General features: G+C 62.8%; 2 protein-coding genes across 5 annotated transcripts in view; one reads left to right on the top strand and one right to left on the bottom strand.

Annotated features, from left to right (window-relative positions):
• Nucleotides 1-555: 555 nt before the first annotated feature.
• On the top strand, nucleotides 556-16,283 carry Upf1 (UPF1 regulator of nonsense transcripts homolog (yeast); the record flags this gene model as incomplete). Of its 4 annotated transcripts, none has more annotated exon segments than XM_013507224.1 (22): nucleotides 556-695; nucleotides 2,081-2,170; nucleotides 4,002-4,169; nucleotides 4,431-4,611; nucleotides 5,725-5,886; nucleotides 6,319-6,403; nucleotides 6,581-6,679; nucleotides 6,973-7,081; nucleotides 7,180-7,458; nucleotides 7,797-7,961; nucleotides 8,045-8,159; nucleotides 8,555-8,698; nucleotides 8,814-9,027; nucleotides 10,566-10,683; nucleotides 10,950-11,106; nucleotides 11,721-11,863; nucleotides 12,756-12,930; nucleotides 13,159-13,240; nucleotides 14,013-14,174; nucleotides 14,259-14,476; nucleotides 14,570-14,692; nucleotides 14,819-16,283. In XM_013507224.1, coding segments are annotated over 21 exon segments (3,126 nt in total), but the record flags the coding sequence as incomplete, so codon positions are not given.
• A 267-nt stretch (nucleotides 16,284-16,550) lies between these two features.
• Nucleotides 16,551-16,650, bottom strand: part of Cers1 (ceramide synthase 1) — a gene marked incomplete at its 5' end in the record, with an annotated part of 9,397 nt that continues 9,297 nt past the window's right edge. Inside the window, 1 exon segment of the mRNA XM_013507225.1 lies at nucleotides 16,551-16,650.

Genomic DNA, 16,650 nt, shown 5'->3' with positions numbered 1-16,650 from the left:
CGGCTTCCCTGTGGGACCTGATGCCTGCCCTGTTGCCATGCAGTGCTCTTTGCCCACCTGGTCCTGCATCAGGGCTCAGTGGCCTGGAGGCGGTGGCAGGGGCTGCTGGCCGTGTGATCCGAAGCAGTGGCTCCTGCCCCCTGGCCAGTGGGCAGTGTGTCTCAGGCGGTACCGTCAGGGATGGCGGTGTACATGCGCACAGGGCTCTCCAAGTGGCCCTTTGTGCTGGCTTTCACTGCTGTGTCAGTACATCAAGGCTCCAGCCCGGGCAGCTTCTGGGCTCTGCTGCCTGGGGTGCAGCGCACTGTGCTCGGAGACAGCTCATCCCTGGGCTTCTTAGAGAATTCCTCGCTGCTTGTGGCCCTCAGGCACGGGCGGCGGGCGTTTCCCTCACTCCCCTGTTGTGCCGCAAACCAGGCTCTGAGGCCAGGCCACACAGAGCGCAGCAGTTGGGTTGGGTCCTTGCAGCCAGGCTGTGCCAGGGCCGGCACTGCCCAGGCGTCACAGGAGGCTGCATGCCTGGGCTCTCGCAGGTGACACTGCCACTCTCTCTAGGTTGGACCTGAGGGCATCCTGCAGAATGGGGCCGTGGATGACAGCGTGGCCAAGACCAGCCAGCTGCTGGCTGAGCTAAACTTCGAGGAGGATGAAGAAGATACCTATTACACGAAGGACCTCCCCATCCACGCTTGCAGGTGGGCCCTGGCCAGGGTGGGTGTCCCCTCCCATGTGTGGGCAGGGTCCTTGTACTGTGCTTAGGGGGAAGAAAGTTACCCGTAAACGTCCCTATTACTGGGTGGCACTCTCCGACACCCTGAATTCGCCCAGCTGAGGCGCCCCTTCTGGCCCCAGACGGGTGCGCCTAGGCACTGGTCCCGGTGGGTGCCCTGCTCACAGCCGACGGGCACTCAGGCAGGGGAGGAGTGGCAGAGTTTTGAAGGCCTGGCCACCCTGAGGCAGAGGCTCCGGCTGCAGAGACCTGGCTGTGCTGAGTGCAGCTCAAGACCTGGTGCTGACCAAATTTGGAATTCTTGCTCCGCTGGGGCCATGTATCCCTTGCATTTGGGCTCATTCTTGCTTTTTTATTCCTCACACATGAAGGAATTGAGACCAGTTTTGCTCAGGGCAGCGGGCCAGTCAGGGCAGCTGGGGGCCCAGCCTTGGCACTGCTGCCAGGCCGAGGCACGCTGCCCCTTTTGATCTCTGTCCGCCGCACTGTCACCTCTGCTGCTCGCTGGCCCGCGCTCCGGGGTAGATGGCAGCTCCTTCCCCTGCTTTCGGGACCACATGTTGTATTTTGGCTCTGTTGGCGCTGTGATCCCTGAGGGTTTGCATGAGTGTGAGGTGTTTCTGCTGCGTACAGAGCTGAGGAAATCACCTTGTGAGCTGTGGGGGCTTCGCTGCGCAGGGAGGTGGGGTTCTTCCCTCTCCCCGCGTGGAGTAAGGGCTGCAAGCTGGGGCGGGGGCTCCTAACTGGCTGGCCGGCGTGCATTCTGGTGGAGACTGACTCTTGGCTTCTTGCACAAGCGGAGCTGTTGGAGAGCCAGTGTTTTTGCTGTGTTCATTTTCAGAAAACCCAGCCCAGGTGCAATGGGGCGGGGCGGGGCGGGGCGGGGCGGGGCGGGGCGGGGCGGGGCGGGGCGGGGCGGGGCGGGGCGGGGCGGTCCCCTCCCCCCAGGTGCTCCTGGCCTGAGCTCAGGCTGCTGGGGCGGCCCTCTTTACCAGGGCCAGCGCTGTATTCCCGGGAGCACAGCGCCCCCTGCTGGAGACTGTGGCTCAGTGGGCGCCTTGGCACTGTACAGACCAGGACCTGCAACCTGGGGCTTGGGGAGGAATTAGAATTGTGCTGGGGTGCAAGACTCCCCTGGGCCTGGCTGGGCCTCGCCCTCCCTGGTGGGTGCCTCCCCACGCAGCACCCAGGCTGCCCAGGCTAGGAAGCGTGTGCGGCTAGCCCGAGGTTTGAGTATGTGTTTAATGAAAAACTTAAAAATGTTGTAAGAGGAAGGAATTTTACATTCTGCCAAATTAAAACCAGAGAGTGACTTTCCAGCTTTTAACTGTTGATGTTCGGACTTTTTAGTTATTGCGGAATACATGATCCTGCCTGCGTGGTTTACTGTAACACCAGCAAGAAATGGTTCTGCAACGGCCGTGGAAATACTTCTGGCAGGTAGATAATCAAACCATGCATGTGTCTCTAATCAGTGTGCTCGGATTTGTGTGTAAATTATGGAAATGGTGAAGCAAAGCGCAATATAAAGTCACGCTAACAAACCTGGTTTTTTTCTCCTCTGTGACTGGTTTAACTTGAAACAGATGGTGGTGTGTGAATGCCTTAATGTATTTACCCTTGATTTATTCTCTGTGGTTCTTTTATTATGCAAGGAGGCTTGGCTTAATTCTCTTTCCCAGTGTTTATTTCTCTCTGCGAGATGAGTGCGGGCACACCCGCCCCGTCGGGCTCCTTACCGGCTGTTGCCAGGGTGTCCAGGCACCGGGGAGCTGGCTCCAAGAAGGTTTGCCCCGGCCTGCAGCTCTAGGCTAACTCCCCCTAGATCCTGAATGGTCTGATTAAATCAGGCTCACTTGACTGTCCGTGTAGGGCGTCCCGGCCTGCTGTTGCTCGGCAGCACCGGGGGCGGCTTGCAGTGTGTGCTGGGACGGGTGAGTGTCTTCCAAGAGCTGGGTTCCGGGAGGGGCTTTCCTGGCGAGTCCCTTTGGGCTGCGGGGATGTGTGAGGGAGCTCCACGGCTGCACAGCCAGAGCAGGGACCTGCAGGTCCTGGCTCCCTGTGGCCAACAAGACAGCTGAGTCCTTTCTACGGCTCATGTTTTGGAGAAAGAAGATGACAGATGGGGCAGAAGGAGTGCGTTCGCAGAGCGCAGGGCTGCCTGGACCCGCAGAGGGGTCTCAGGCCTTAGCAGGCAAGGGAGGGGCTGAGTCTTAGAAAGTAACCGAGACTCGCGTGACTGTTGGGAATATTCTGGGTGATTTAAGTGTTGCTCTGTTGGCATGAGTTCCTCTCGTGCAGGAAAAGCAATTAAGTCACACTCTTTTTAGCTGGCAACCCTGGCTTCCGGTCAGCACAGCCAAGAACAGGGAAGTGAGCAGGGCCTCAGGGAGAGGCGGCCCGCCAGCCCCACTGTGTGCTCTGCACGGCATGGCCCGGACAGCAGGCAGCGCCAGAGACTGAGCAGTGGGGCTGCTGGGACAGGCTGGCGGTGGCTCCTCCACAGAGCTGTCGGGCTGCCTCAGTGCCGAGGGCCACGCTGGCCGGCAAGGCAGAGGGCTGCATGGCAGTGCAGGAGTTACGGCTTGTGAAGGGCCGGGCCTTCCAAGGAGAGGGCGCGGTGAGGAGGCCTGAGGGTCACGGGGCAGCCCGGAGCGGGAGGCGACTGGGGAGCTCCCAGGTGAGGTTAGCGTGTGCTCAGGGTGGCCATGAGGCAGCGGGGTGGCCAAAAGGGCTCCATGGCGTGGCCCTGAGCCCCTCGGTGTTTCTTACCCGACTCTGGTTTCTAATAGGTTCGGTTATCAGGTTCCTGGTGCCGAGGTGAATTAGGAGGGGCTGCTGCTCCTGGAAGCGGGCACAGCCGTGGAGGAACGGCTTTGAGAGCCCAAAAGCTGCAGCAGAGGCCTGCGCTGCACGGAGGTCGGGCCCTGGGCGGAACCCGCCGTCCCAGGGCTGCCTCCGCCCAGCCGCAGGGGTTACCGAGGCCTGATGAGCGGGCTGTAAGGAGGCGAGAAGCGGGGAGACGCCCGCAGAACTCTGCGAACCTTGCTGAGGACGTTTTCCTTACAAGGGGTTGGAGTTCGAGTTGATTTTTACACTCCGTGGGGAGCCGCTTCAGGCAGGGCTGCTCCTTGGGGACGCCAGATGGATGAGGTGTGACTGCCGCTGCTAATGGACCGTGAACAGTACCGGAACTTTTAACGGGGCGAAGATTGGAAGTGGTGAAAAGCCAAGCTTCAGGTGTTAACTATTTATCATTTCCTGCTTTCAGCCACATTGTAAATCACCTCGTGAGGGCAAAATGCAAAGAGGTGACCCTGCACAAGGACGGGCCGCTGGGGGAGACAGTCCTGGAGTGCTACAACTGCGGCTGCCGCAACGTCTTCCTCCTGGGCTTCATCCCCGCCAAGGCTGACTCGGTCGTGGTTCTGCTGTGCAGGTGAGGCTGCCGGCCGGGCTGGGCCGGGCCAGGCCAGGCCGGGCCACTTCTCGAGTGAGTGGCCAGTGCGAGGAACACTTGCGGGTGTGTTCTGGTGAGACCGTCAGGGACTCCCTGAAGACAGTCTGTTCTGAGCTATAAGAGTGGAGACTCAGTTGTGCGGGGAGATGCGATTTACACTGACAGCGTAGAGCCTGGGGCCAGGGCAGTGGCTGGGCAGGTGCGGTCCTGACCGGCTCCCTGCCCTCCGGGCCTCCGCAGGCAGCCGTGCGCCAGTCAGAGCAGCCTCAAGGACATCAACTGGGACAGCTCGCAGTGGCAGCCCCTGATCCAGGACCGCTGCTTCTTGTCCTGGCTGGTCAAAATCCCCTCGGAGCAGGAGCAGCTGCGAGCACGGCAGATCACGGCTCAGCAGATCAACAAGCTAGAGGAGCTCTGGAAGGTGAGCATGGCCGCGGGGGCCTGGCCCTGGCCAGTGGGGTGACCTTCTCAGTCTCTGTTTTCTTGCTGGGAGGGGTGTGGGGCAGGCGCAAAGTTTGGGCACAGGCCAGTGGCAGATGTGTAGGGCACAGGCAAGTATATGGGTGTGAGTGAAAATGCTAGGAGCACTCCACAGGGTGGCGCACACCTATAATCCCAACCATTCAGGAGGCTGAGGCAGGAGGATCCGAAGTTCAAGACCAGCAGGGCAACTTGGTGTGGTCTTGTCTCAGAGTAAAACTGTGGAGCAGAGCACTTGCCTGCATGCTCCAGGGCCGCGGGCGCTGTCCCAGTGCCACAGATGAAGACCGAAGGAGCAGTGGCCCTGTGGGAAGGAGGTCAGGGTAAGGTAGCCCAGGCAAATGAGGGAAGAGGAGAGGGCCCCAGAGCAGAGAGCAGTGTTCCTGCCGCCTGCATAGGGCCCCGGAGCCCTCCTCTGGACCTGGCTGTTGAGGGCTTTGTGGTCGTGTCACTCCTGCTCTCGGGGTTGGGTGTGGTAATTGACACACACTCAGCCGGAGTCTGCACGAGGATCTGAATTTTCCTTGGTGCACGTCAGTGTTTCTCAGGTGCTGTCTGGCCTGGTTCCTTTGCACTTCTGGTTGCCCAGGTTGCCTCTCTGGGCACTGTCCCGTCCTCCATGCAGTGCTCCCCGGGCAGTTAGGTGTAGGGATGAGTGGGTATCAGGCCAGTTCAGGCAGCGGGACGTGGTGCCAGGCCGAAGGAGCCCCCTGCTGCACTGGGCTGGCCGCTCCCTGACTCTGCCCTGGGCTGTGCCGGCAGCTTGACCCAGGTGCTGGTGCGGTCAGCACACTGCAGGCACATCACAGCCGGCAGGGGGCAGTGGGCGGGACCTGGTCTTAGGCTGGCATTTAGCTCCCTTGTGGGCAGCTGTCAGGGGCGCTGACCTTGCTTCTTGCAGCGTGGCCATCACTCGTGCTTTGCCAGCAGGGGGCGCCCACTCCAGTCCTGCTCAGGCTCCTCTGCCCAGCCAGCTGCGTGTCCTGACCCTCAGGTGCCTGTGGGGCTCTCGCTGCTTGAGTGTGGGGGAAACGGTCCTGTTCTTTTCCTGCAGGAAAACCCTTCGGCCACCTTGGAGGACCTGGAGAAGCCAGGGGTGGACGAGGAGCCACAGCACGTGCTACTGCGCTACGAAGATGCCTACCAGTACCAGAATATCTTTGGGCCACTGGTCAAGCTTGAGGCCGACTACGACAAGAAGCTGAAAGAGTCTCAGGTGACGTGCGCAGGGCCCCAGACCCGCCCTCACAGAGCCCCTCCCGGCTCAGGCAGCCCGCACACAGTCACCGGGAGCCAGCGCTGGCTGGAGCATTGCTGTTTCTAACTCAACAAAAATCACTCGTGGTGTGGCTTACAGCTCCCCAAGCCACAAGAGCCAGACCTCGGGCCAGGCGCCACAGAGAGCGCGTCCAGGGGCCGGGCGCCCTGCCGCTGCCGGCCTCTCTCCTCGCAGGGGTCCTCGCGCACCACGGCGAAGCCTCGTGTGGAGTGACACCCTGCCCGCTGTGGCTGGGGTCTGCTGGGGGGTCCTCTGAAGTTCGACTCTGGATGCAGCACCCTGCGGTCCTGGTGCGAGGCTGCATGCAGGGGTACAGCTGCGTGGGTGCCGGCGCGAGGCTGACGGGGCTCTTGTTTTCCATGTGTTCAGACGCAAGATAACATCACGGTCAGGTGGGACCTGGGCCTTAACAAGAAGAGAATCGCCTACTTCACTTTGCCCAAGACTGACTCTGGTAATGAGGATTTAGTCATAATTTGGTTAAGAGGTGATTTTAAGTTTTAAAATATTTGTGACCATAAGTAGCATAAAATTCCTAGTTCGCCCTGTAAAGTGTCCCTTCGTGCGTGCGCTTCATGGGGGAGCGTGGCGGGGTGCAGACCGCACCAACTCCACCGTCTCTCCTCGATAGACATGCGGCTCATGCAGGGGGACGAGATCTGCCTTCGCTACAAGGGCGACCTGGCACCCCTGTGGAAAGGGATTGGCCACGTCATCAAGGTCCCTGACAGTATCCTTCGCGCAGAGGGACCGGGCCGCAGGGCTGTGCGGAGGCTTGGTAAGACCTCCGCCCGCGGGAACCCACGGCTCCTTACCCCGGCCAAGGGAGCCAGACGTGCGCGGGGCTCCCCTCGGCCAGACAGGGCAGCCAGCGTGGGTCAGCGCACCTGCCTCGGCGAGGCTGCTCCACCTGTGCAAGTGTGAGTGAGGGGAAGGGGGCGGGAGACAGACAGACAGACGCAGGGCCGCCGGGAACGGGCGTGTGGGCTTTGAACAAGGAAGCAAACTTAACCCAGCGCCCAGATTATGGTGATGAGATCGCCATCGAGCTCCGCAGCAGCGTGGGCGCGCCCGTGGAGGTGACACACAACTTCCAGGTGGACTTCGTGTGGAAGTCGACCTCATTTGACAGGTGTGTCCGCCTTCCTCCCCCTCTGCCGCCTCCCGCTTCCGGTCCCCGCAGGTCAGGTTCAGGACCTGCTGTGTCCCTGACCCTGGGCTTCCTTCCAGGATGCAGAGCGCTTTGAAGACCTTCGCGGTGGACGAGACCTCTGTGTCAGGCTACATCTACCACAAGCTGCTGGGCCACGAGGTGGAGGACGTGATCATCAAGTGCCAGCTGCCCAAGCGCTTCACTGCGCAGGGGCTCCCCGACCTCAACCACTCACAGGTGTACGCCGTGAAGACGGTGCTGCAGAGGCCGCTGAGCCTCATCCAGGGCCCACCTGGCACAGGGAAGACCGTGACGTCTGCCACCATCGTCTACCACCTGGCTCGGCAGGGCAACGGGTAGGCCGCGTAGGCCCGGGGGTGGAGCTGGGTCTGATGACCTGAGGCGAGCCTGTGGTGACAGTGCCGCCGTGCTGCACGGGACTTGGCAATGGCTATGTAATTGGGCCAGCTGCCTTCACGGAGCGGCCCTGATTGGTGCGTGCTATGCTCTCTTCTGTCTTTGCGTGTCTCAGAACTGTCCCCTCTGTCACGTGGACAGGAGGGTGAGGCTGTGGAGAACTGGGCACCCAGCAGGAGACCAGAAACTGGGTCTTGGCTCGTGTGTGGTGACAGTGTGGTGCCAGCCGCCTTTTGCCGGGCGGCTCCTCGGATGCTGAGTCCCTGTCTTGTTGCAGACCCGTGCTTGTGTGTGCTCCAAGCAACATCGCCGTGGACCAGCTGACGGAGAAGATCCACCAGACGGGGCTCAAGGTTGTGCGCCTCTGTGCCAAGAGCCGCGAGGCCATCGACTCGCCAGTGTCCTTCCTGGCCCTGCACAACCAGATCAGGAACATGGACAGGTGTGTGTGGCGGCTGGATGCCCAGGGTGGGCCGGGCCGGGCCGGGCCGGGCACTGACCTGCGCTCGCTCGTGTGCGCCACAGCATGCCGGAACTGCAGAAGCTGCAGCAGCTGAAGGACGAGACCGGGGAGCTGTCCTCCGCAGACGAGAAGCGCTACCGGGCCCTCAAGCGCACGGCCGAGAGGGAGCTGCTCATGGTGAGCCCTGGGACAGTGCACCCTCGCCTGGCCTGTGGTTAGGAGACCCATGGTTTCCCAGGCAGCATGCACTCCTGCCGTCCTCTGCGCTGCTGCTGGGCCTTTGGGAACCTGGTCTGTGTGCCGGAGGAGGGCCCTCTCCTGCTCGCTTACAGCCAGTCGTGCACCGCGGCGTAGGCGCTGTGGTGTAGGTTTGCCGGCTCACAGCTACCTGAGGGCCGCACTTTGTGGAGGTCCCACTGCTGCCCAAAGTGTAGCCCTGAAAATTTTTAGCCACCTCCGCCTGGGCCTTCGGCACGTGCAGGAGGACAGCTTATTCACGTGGGGTCAGGAATGTGGGAGGGACCCAGAAACGCTGGCTGCACAGTGCCTGATGCCTCTGTCCATGACCCCAGAACGCTGATGTCATCTGCTGCACCTGCGTGGGCGCCGGCGACCCGAGGCTCGCCAAGATGCAGTTCCGCTCCATCCTGATTGACGAGAGCACCCAGGCCACGGAGCCCGAGTGCATGGTTCCCGTGGTCCTTGGGGCCAAGCAGGTGGGCCTGCTGCGGGGCGAGGGCCCTGGGAGTGTGGCTGTGGACCCTGGCTCCTGCCGTGGTGCTGGATCATAGGGTGCTTGAGCTTCCCAACCTGCGTGGGCCTCTCCCGCAGCTGATCCTTGTGGGCGACCACTGCCAGCTGGGCCCGGTGGTGATGTGCAAGAAGGCGGCGAAGGCCGGGCTGTCGCAGTCTCTCTTCGAGCGCCTGGTGGTGCTGGGCATCCGCCCCATCCGTCTGCAGGTCCAGTACCGCATGCACCCTGCGCTCAGCGCCTTCCCATCCAACATCTTCTACGAGGGCTCGCTGCAAAACGGCGTCACTGCAGGTGACAGGCTCCAGGGCTCGGGGAGTGGCGAGGTGCAGCGGGCGCTGCGTTGGAGGCCGGGCTGGGTGCCTCGGGCCGTGTGGGCGGAGGGGCAGAACGCGGGCCTGCGGAGCGCGCATCCTGCACAGAGCTCTGGGTGGCCGCACAGCCGCCAGCATGGGATTAGAGTGCCAGCCGCCCGTGCTCCGCTTTCTGCTGGGCAGTGGTGCAGTGGTCCCCAAACTCTGGAACCCCAGGATGGCCCTGGAATGTGGGTGTCCCCTGAGGTCAGGAGGGCTTCGATGATACGTAGCACCCTTACCCCATTCTGCCTACCTCTCCGTGTGGTGAGGTACCACCAAGCCCCAGAGCTATCAGCACCACACGCTGCCATGAGGAATGCCCTGGAAGGGCAGAGGGGGACTGGCCCGGCTGCAGCTGTCCTCGTCGCCAGGCTGCCAGGGGGTGTGCTCGGGACACACGTGTCTCAGACTCGGTGCTCCTGCACAGGCGTGTTTACAAAAGTGAGGCCTGTGGGTTGGACGCAAACAGCTTTGCGTGGCACAGGCCTGTTGTCCGGGTGCTCAGGAGGCTGAGGCAGGAAGAGTGCAGCTTAGTGTGAGGGCCTGTCTTAAAACAGTGGAACAGAACAGAGAAGGCCCTGAAGATCCAAATGAGAGTGGGGTTTACGGAAAACCTAGTGCCTGAGTGAATTTGGTGTCCTGGTGCCTGTTTTTGTTGAGCCGGTGCTGGCTTGTCTGCACCGTTGACCGTGAAAGTCGCCTGAGGAAGATGTGTGGGGCTCAGGGCAGACAGTGCCCACACTGCCGGCACGGAGTGTCGTGGCCGTAGGGAGGCCGCAGGTCTGTCCCGCCTGCGTGCGTGCACGTGCCTGTGTCAGCGAGGTGACAGGGGCGGCACCCAGGCCCTCGGGAAGCTGCCCCACTAGGCTGCCGTCCAGGGCCCTGCCTCGTTTCCCGTTTCCTTTTCTTGGGAAATGGTTATTTTTATAAACAACTATTTAACGTAACGGGTTGTGTGTGTTCGTGGCTGGGGATCGAGCCCCTGGCTTCCAGGCCTTTAATTTTGAGAGGGGGTCTCACTGGCTCTTAGTTCAGCTGCCCAGTCTAGCCTTGAACTTGTGACCCTCTTGCCTCAGCCTCCCAGAGAGCTAGGATTATAGGAATACACCCCCATTCCTGGCCAGGTTTATTTTTAAACTTGTTAATATGTCCTTTAACTCTTGAGTTTTGAAGCAAGGTAAATTATGTTTACATAAACAAAAGCTCCTCAGCTTTTCAGGAGCACAAAGTCCTGCTGATCACGCTGTGGAGCCGGAAGGGCTGCATCCTACCCACTTTGCAGAGAGTGCCTTCTGGGCCCGGGGGCAAGGGCCAGCGAGGCCCTGCGAGGCCCTGCTGGGAGCTGGGCCTCTGGGGCTGCACTGACTGGAGCCAGCTGGTTACGTCCCCTTGTGGAGTCGGTGCCCTGCAGGGTCTGTGGAGACGCTGTGACTTTATTCTCTGAGGTGACGCGTTGCTTTTTCGTCCTGATGGCAGCCGACCGTGTGAAGAAGGGTTTTGACTTCCAGTGGCCCCAGCCCGACAAGCCCATGTTCTTCTACGTGACGCAGGGCCAGGAGGAGATCGCCAGCTCGGGCACGTCCTACCTGAACAGGTGAGCAGAGCCGTGGCGCTGCCCGCCCTGAGCCCCAGCCCGCCCATCTGCCTTTGCCTTCCTGGTGTCTTCACAGCGGGTGCTGTCGACCCGCGTCTTTCCTGGCTCTCGTGGCCCTGGTAAAGGATGGGCGGGCCAGGCTGCGGGCACCCTGGGCGTGGCAGGTGCTGTCAGCCTGACCTTGCCGATGTCATGCAGCTCCTGTGGGTGTGGGTGCTCCAGGCAGAGCCACCCTGGCCTCACACAGCCCTGCCCCGTGTTCGTAGGACGGAAGCTGCCAACGTGGAGAAGATCACCACAAAGCTGCTCAAGGCCGGCGCCAAACCCGACCAGATCGGCATCATCACGCCCTACGAGGGCCAGCGCTCCTACCTGGTGCAGTACATGCAGTTCAGCGGCTCCCTGCACACCAAGCTATACCAGGTGGGCATTTGCCGCCGCCGCCGCCACCGCGGCCCAACCTGGGCACCCAAGAGGGCCCACCCGGCAGCTCAGCATGAGCCTGACACGCACACGTATTAACACAGTAAGTGCAGTGTCCCTGTCAGGCCCACGTGGCCGGGAGTGCAGGGCTGCACACCTGTAATCCCAGCGCTCGGGAGGCTGAGGCAAGGTTGCAGGATCACCGACTGCATCGTAAGATGGTGTCTCACAGAGCCAAGACAAAATGCAGTGCCCTTGGGGTGTATCTCAGGACCCGTCTGCAGGGTTGGGAAGGGAGGGAGCACCCTTGTTACCCTGGAGAGAGTGTCAGGTATGGCGCCAGGACTCGTGGACCTACATGCCCAGGCCACGACTGGTGGTGGGAGCAGTGTCCGTTTTCCACATGTGAGCGAGAGGAGCGTGGGCGGGGGTGTGGCTCACTGTGGGACCCTGGCCTGCTCCGCGCAGGGCGCCGCACAGCAAGACGCGCAGACTCACTGTGGCCAAGAGCAGGCCCGGCCCGCCCTCAGGGTGGCCCTCTGCGTGTCCCCTCTGTGCAGCCAGGGGCCCTAGAGGGCAGCCTGTGACTGATGGGTCATCACTGCCCCTTCCAGGAGGTAGAGATCGCCAGCGTGGACGCCTTTCAGGGCCGGGAGAAGGACTTCATCATCCTGTCCTGTGTGCGGGCCAATGAGCACCAAGGAATCGGCTTTCTAAACGACCCCCGGCGTCTCAACGTGGCCCTGACCAGAGCTAGGTAGGCTGCCGCGGGGCTCCTCCCCACCACACGTCTCAGCCGGGTCCTTCCGCTCCCAGGTCCCTGTGGCCGGCCGTCTGGGGTGTGTGTGTGCCTTAGGCCAGCCACAAGTCTTTGTCAGGGCCTGCGGCAGAGGGGATTTGTCTCTGCCCGAGTCCCTCAGCCATGGCAGGGTCTGACAGCCCTTGGCCTATCTCCTGTGTCCCGTGCAGCTCCCAAGTTCCTGGGGGAAGGACAGGGATAAAGATAAGAGAAAGCTGAGGTCAGTGGAGCCCTCTGTCCAGTGGGAGGGGAGTTGCTGCTCAGCCGCCACGGTGCCTTTGTCACGCGCAGCCCCTTTCCTTAACTGGCAGGCTGGAAGCCCTGTCCGCCTGGGGCGCTCCATGCCCTCGGGGTGTCCCCCTGGGCGCTCTGTGCTTTTGGCTGCACACACAGAGAGGTCACTAACTCAGCCGCTCCAGTGCTGGTCTGCAGTGTGATTCTGAAGTGGTAGAAGAAGGGACCCTGAGAAGAAAGTGACCACAGCGTCGGTGGACAGCAACTGTCACCTCACCAGCTGGACTGCTCGGGACCCAGCCCACACGCCAAGTTCACTGCAGTGCACAGGCTGGGACTGCAGCTCACGGCCACACATCGTCGCCCAGTTGCTCAGCTGCCGCCCTGCCCGGTGGCCCGCATTAGGTGGCGGGGCAGCTTCTGGGTGCCAGGAAACTGGCTTGAGCCTGCAGACGGGCTTTGTCTCCAAGCTCGTAACCCACCCCCCACCCCCGGCGGAAGCGCGCCTGTAGCCGGGCCCGTGAGCCGTGAGCCGGGCTTGGGCTGCACTCAGCCTGCTTCCTGTCTGGTCTGCACGCTGACGCCACCGATCTTGAGCGCCGCGCTGTCCCCACAGGTACGGCGTGATCATCGTGGGCAACCCAAAGGCGCTGTCGAAGCAGCCGCTGTGGAACCACCTGCTGAACTACTACAAGGAGCAGAAGGTGCTGGTGGAGGGGCCGCTCAACAACCTGCGCGAGAGCCTCATGCAGTTCAGCAAGCCGCGCAAGCTGGTCAACACCATCAACCCGGTGAGCGCGGCAGCGGGGCGGGCCGCTCGCTGTGGGGACTCGGAGTCAGACAGCTGAGCTGGGTCCCAACAGACGGACGTCGGGTGCAGAGGTCAGGAAACAGCAGGCTGGGTACCGTGGTCTGCAGCTGCCTTGGTTCTCATGCCAGCTACCACCAGGCCACCGGGTCTGTGGGAAGGTCATCTTCCGTTGACCTGACACATTCTTCACTGGTCTGCGACTTTGCAGGGGGCCCGCTTCATGACAACAGCCATGTATGACGCCCGAGAGGCCATCATCCCGGGGTCCGTGTACGACCGCAGCAGCCAGGGTGAGTGCCTGGGCGGGCTGTGGTGTCCCCACGCCTCTCGTTGGCTCCCTCGCTCCCTGGGTGGCCTCGCGAGCTCAGGGCGCATGGCCCACCTGACAGGAGGGGCACGTCGCAGTGTCCCCCTTGGGAACTGGACAGCTGGTCTCTGCTGGCTCCTAAGCAAGGCACCTTCTCCGACACGCACCCTCGGGTCAGTGCAGTGGGCCCTGGGGCAGCCCTGACTGTCGTCCTCCGCCCTGTGCTCGTGTCCTCAGGGCTTCGCTGCGGCCCGCGGTTTGCGCGGGGCCTGCGCGCCTGGCCCGAGCCCTTCCCCGCAGCTTCCCTCCTCTGCCCTGAGCCTGCCCGGCGTGGCCTCGCGCTGCGCAGGCCGTGTGCACTCCCTGTGGTCCCTCCGAGGCGGTGGTGCTGACACACCTGGCCTGCACCGGGTGCCCCACGGCCTAAGACCTGCTCCTGTGGCCTCCCCGGCCCCTGCAGTGGCCCTGAGCCTGGAGTCTGTTGGCCTTTGCCAGACCTGGCATGTCTGTGTCCCCATGGGGACCCCAGTGTTCGCTTCCTTTTTGGTGAGGCCGCGGGGCGGGGGAAGGGGAGATTTGCTATGGAAGGCCTTTCTGGCAAATGCACTGCAGTTTCAGTGTTTCGGGTCCCCCGGGCAAAAATACACTCAGAGTCCCAACGGGCGAGAGGCGCGGGAGGGCAGCGGCGGGGCCGGCGCTGAGACCGGGCAGCAGACTCAGCAGTCCCGACGCCTGCTGTGCACCTCACCCCGCAGGCCGGCCGTCGAACATGTACTTCCAGACGCACGACCAGATCGGCATGATCAGCGCGGGCCCGAGCCACGTTGCCGCCATGAACATCCCCATCCCCTTCAACCTGGTCATGCCGCCCATGCCGCCGCCCGGCTACTTCGGACAGGCCAACGGGCCGGCGGCCGGTGAGCGCCGCAGCCCCACGCCCTCCTGTGCCCTGCGTGCCACTCTCCTCGCCCCTGCAGCTCACCCATGTGGCTGTTTTTCAGGCCGGGGCGCCCCGAAGAGTAAGACCGGTCGTGGGGGGCGCCAGAAGAACCGCTTCGGGCTACCTGGGCCCAGCCAGACCACGCTCCCCAACAGCCAGGCCAGCCAGGACGTGGCGTCGCAGCCCTTCTCGCAGGGCGCGCTGACGCAGGGCTACATCTCCATGAGCCAGCCCTCCCAGATGAGCCAGCCCGGCCTCTCCCAGCCCGAGCTGTCCCAGGTGAGCCGCGCCCCTGCCGTCCTGCCGCCCGGGCCGGGGGACCCGAGCGTCGGCGGACGCCTCTGCCACTCACGCTCCGGCCTTGTCTTTCAGGACAGTTACTTGGGTGACGAGTTTAAATCACAGATTGACGTGGCACTGTCGCAAGACTCCACGTACCAGGGAGAGCGGGCGTACCAGCACGGCGGGGTGACAGGGCTGTCCCAGTACTAGAAGGCAAGCGCCCCGCGCCTGGCCCAGGATGGACGGGCCGCGGCAGGGGGCGGCAGGGTCCGCCCGGGGCTGCTGCCGGTGGGCCCGCTGCCCCGCCACTCCTGACGCGTCTCCTGTCCCCTCCTGCAGGTGGCGGCGGAAGAGCTAAGCTCTGTGGCTTAGTGCATCAGCATCTTATTCTGGGTAATAAAAAATAAAAATAAATGGATACCTGTTTTCCACTGCTAAAACTGAAGCACCACTGTGTGAGCAACAGGAGAGGGAGAGGAGCCGCCGAGGGAGAGGAGCCGAGCACGAGCGCCCTGTGGGCGGCAGCGGCTGGCGGCGGCGGCGGCAGCGCACGAGGAGGAGAAGGGAGAGCAGACGGGAGGTGGCGGCCCAGGAGCCCGCCGCCCGGGAGGCCCAGCTCGCCGCGCACCCCTGGGCCCGCGACCAGGCGGAGGGAGAAGACCCTCATCTCAGAGTAGCCCTTTCCTCTGGTTTTTCTTTCTTTTCTCTTTTATTGAAAGGGGACTACATTTTAGCAGGAAAAAACTTGGCGTTTCTGTGCCCTAGCAGGCTGCTGGCGGCGGCCGTGCCAGCCGGGCCCGAGGAGCGCAGCTCCCGGACTGCCCAGGTCCCCTGGCCTGTGTTCTAAGGGTTTCACTTAAAGAAAATATGGTGTTTTGGGTTTTTCTGTTTGTTTTTTTAAAGATTTTTCAAAGAAGTACTGAAAAATACTTTTCTAAGTTTGTCTCTAAGATCTTAGCGGTGGACCTGGGAGTCGTGAGCAGCTTCCAGAAACGAGGTGTCAGTTGGCGCACCCGGAGGCCGGAGCGACGCCGGACGCAGTCTCAGGAGGATGTTTAAGGTTTTGCTTCAGCGGCTTCGCAATGTGGGCAGCGGCCCGGCCCAGAGGCCCACGCGTGCCTCCAAGGACTCCGAGGAGCGTGGCCACTTCCACGCCGTGGACTCGCCGGGGCTCTGGCCGCCCCATGGAAGGTGCTCGTGGCCCCACAGCGACCTCAGCCAGGACTGCCTGGGGCAGGAAGGCGCCATTCCGTTCCCGGCCCGGTGGTTTTTGTCCCTTGGGGTGTGGTGGAAGGTGACAGCCAGAGGGCTGTCCCCATCCTGGTGGGCTCCCAGTCCCGTGCTGCCCACAGCCTGCCTGCCGGCCCAGCCTGCTGACGGTGGGGAAGGGAGCATACCGAGGGGTGGCCGGCTCTGCCCGAGGGCCTGGAGTCAGCTCCTCCGTGGACAGTGCGTGGCGCTGCTCTGGGCGCAGGGCGAGAGTTGGTCGCGAGTCGGGCGGCCTCCCCTGCCCCGCGCGCCCTGGGAGCCAGCTGACCGGACGCAGGGCCGCCTGCCTGGGGCCGGGATGCTTTCCCATCGCAGGCTTTTGGTTCCCTTCTTCCCTAGGCCGCTAGAGGCACCCCGCCAGGCCCCCTTCCCCGCCCGCCCTGCCTCTGCCTGTGCCCTTTGCTTTGCCCTCCACCTTCCCAGCAGTCACTCTTGAGTTCTACCGGTCGGCAAGCATCCGTACCAAGGCAATGTAACTTGATTTTTGGTCAATATGTTTTAAGCTCTTTTGTCACCAATAAAATCTTAATAAACAGTTCCTGCCTTTACATGGGGCTGGCTGGACTGCGTGGACAGCGAGGGCCGGGGCTGGACAGCGGGTGCGGAGGGGCAGGGCCGGCTCCCCTTCCTGGCCCCGCAGCTGCTGGGAGCTGGGGACACCACAGTGGCTCCCCCGTGCCCTGCCCTGCCCGGACCGTTAGGAGGTGAGGCCTGGCTCCTCCCGCTCCCGGCCCGGCGGGGCCGCACCGACGTTCGCTGTCAGCGGCAGCCGCACTCGTCCACCACCATGTCCTCGTAGTGCCGCAGGACCACATTGTCGCTGTTGTCGAAGAAGAGCACGGAGATGGGCGACAGGCGCGCGGGCACGCAGCAGGGCAGGCCGCCGGTGCCGGGCGCGGCCG

The sequence above is a fragment of the Chinchilla lanigera genome, unplaced genomic scaffold (genome assembly GCF_000276665.1).
Source record: "Chinchilla lanigera isolate Chin_1 unplaced genomic scaffold, ChiLan1.0 scaffold00123, whole genome shotgun sequence".
Taxonomy (NCBI): domain Eukaryota; kingdom Metazoa; phylum Chordata; class Mammalia; order Rodentia; family Chinchillidae; genus Chinchilla; species Chinchilla lanigera.
This window is presented reverse-complemented; position numbering and strand designations above follow the sequence as displayed.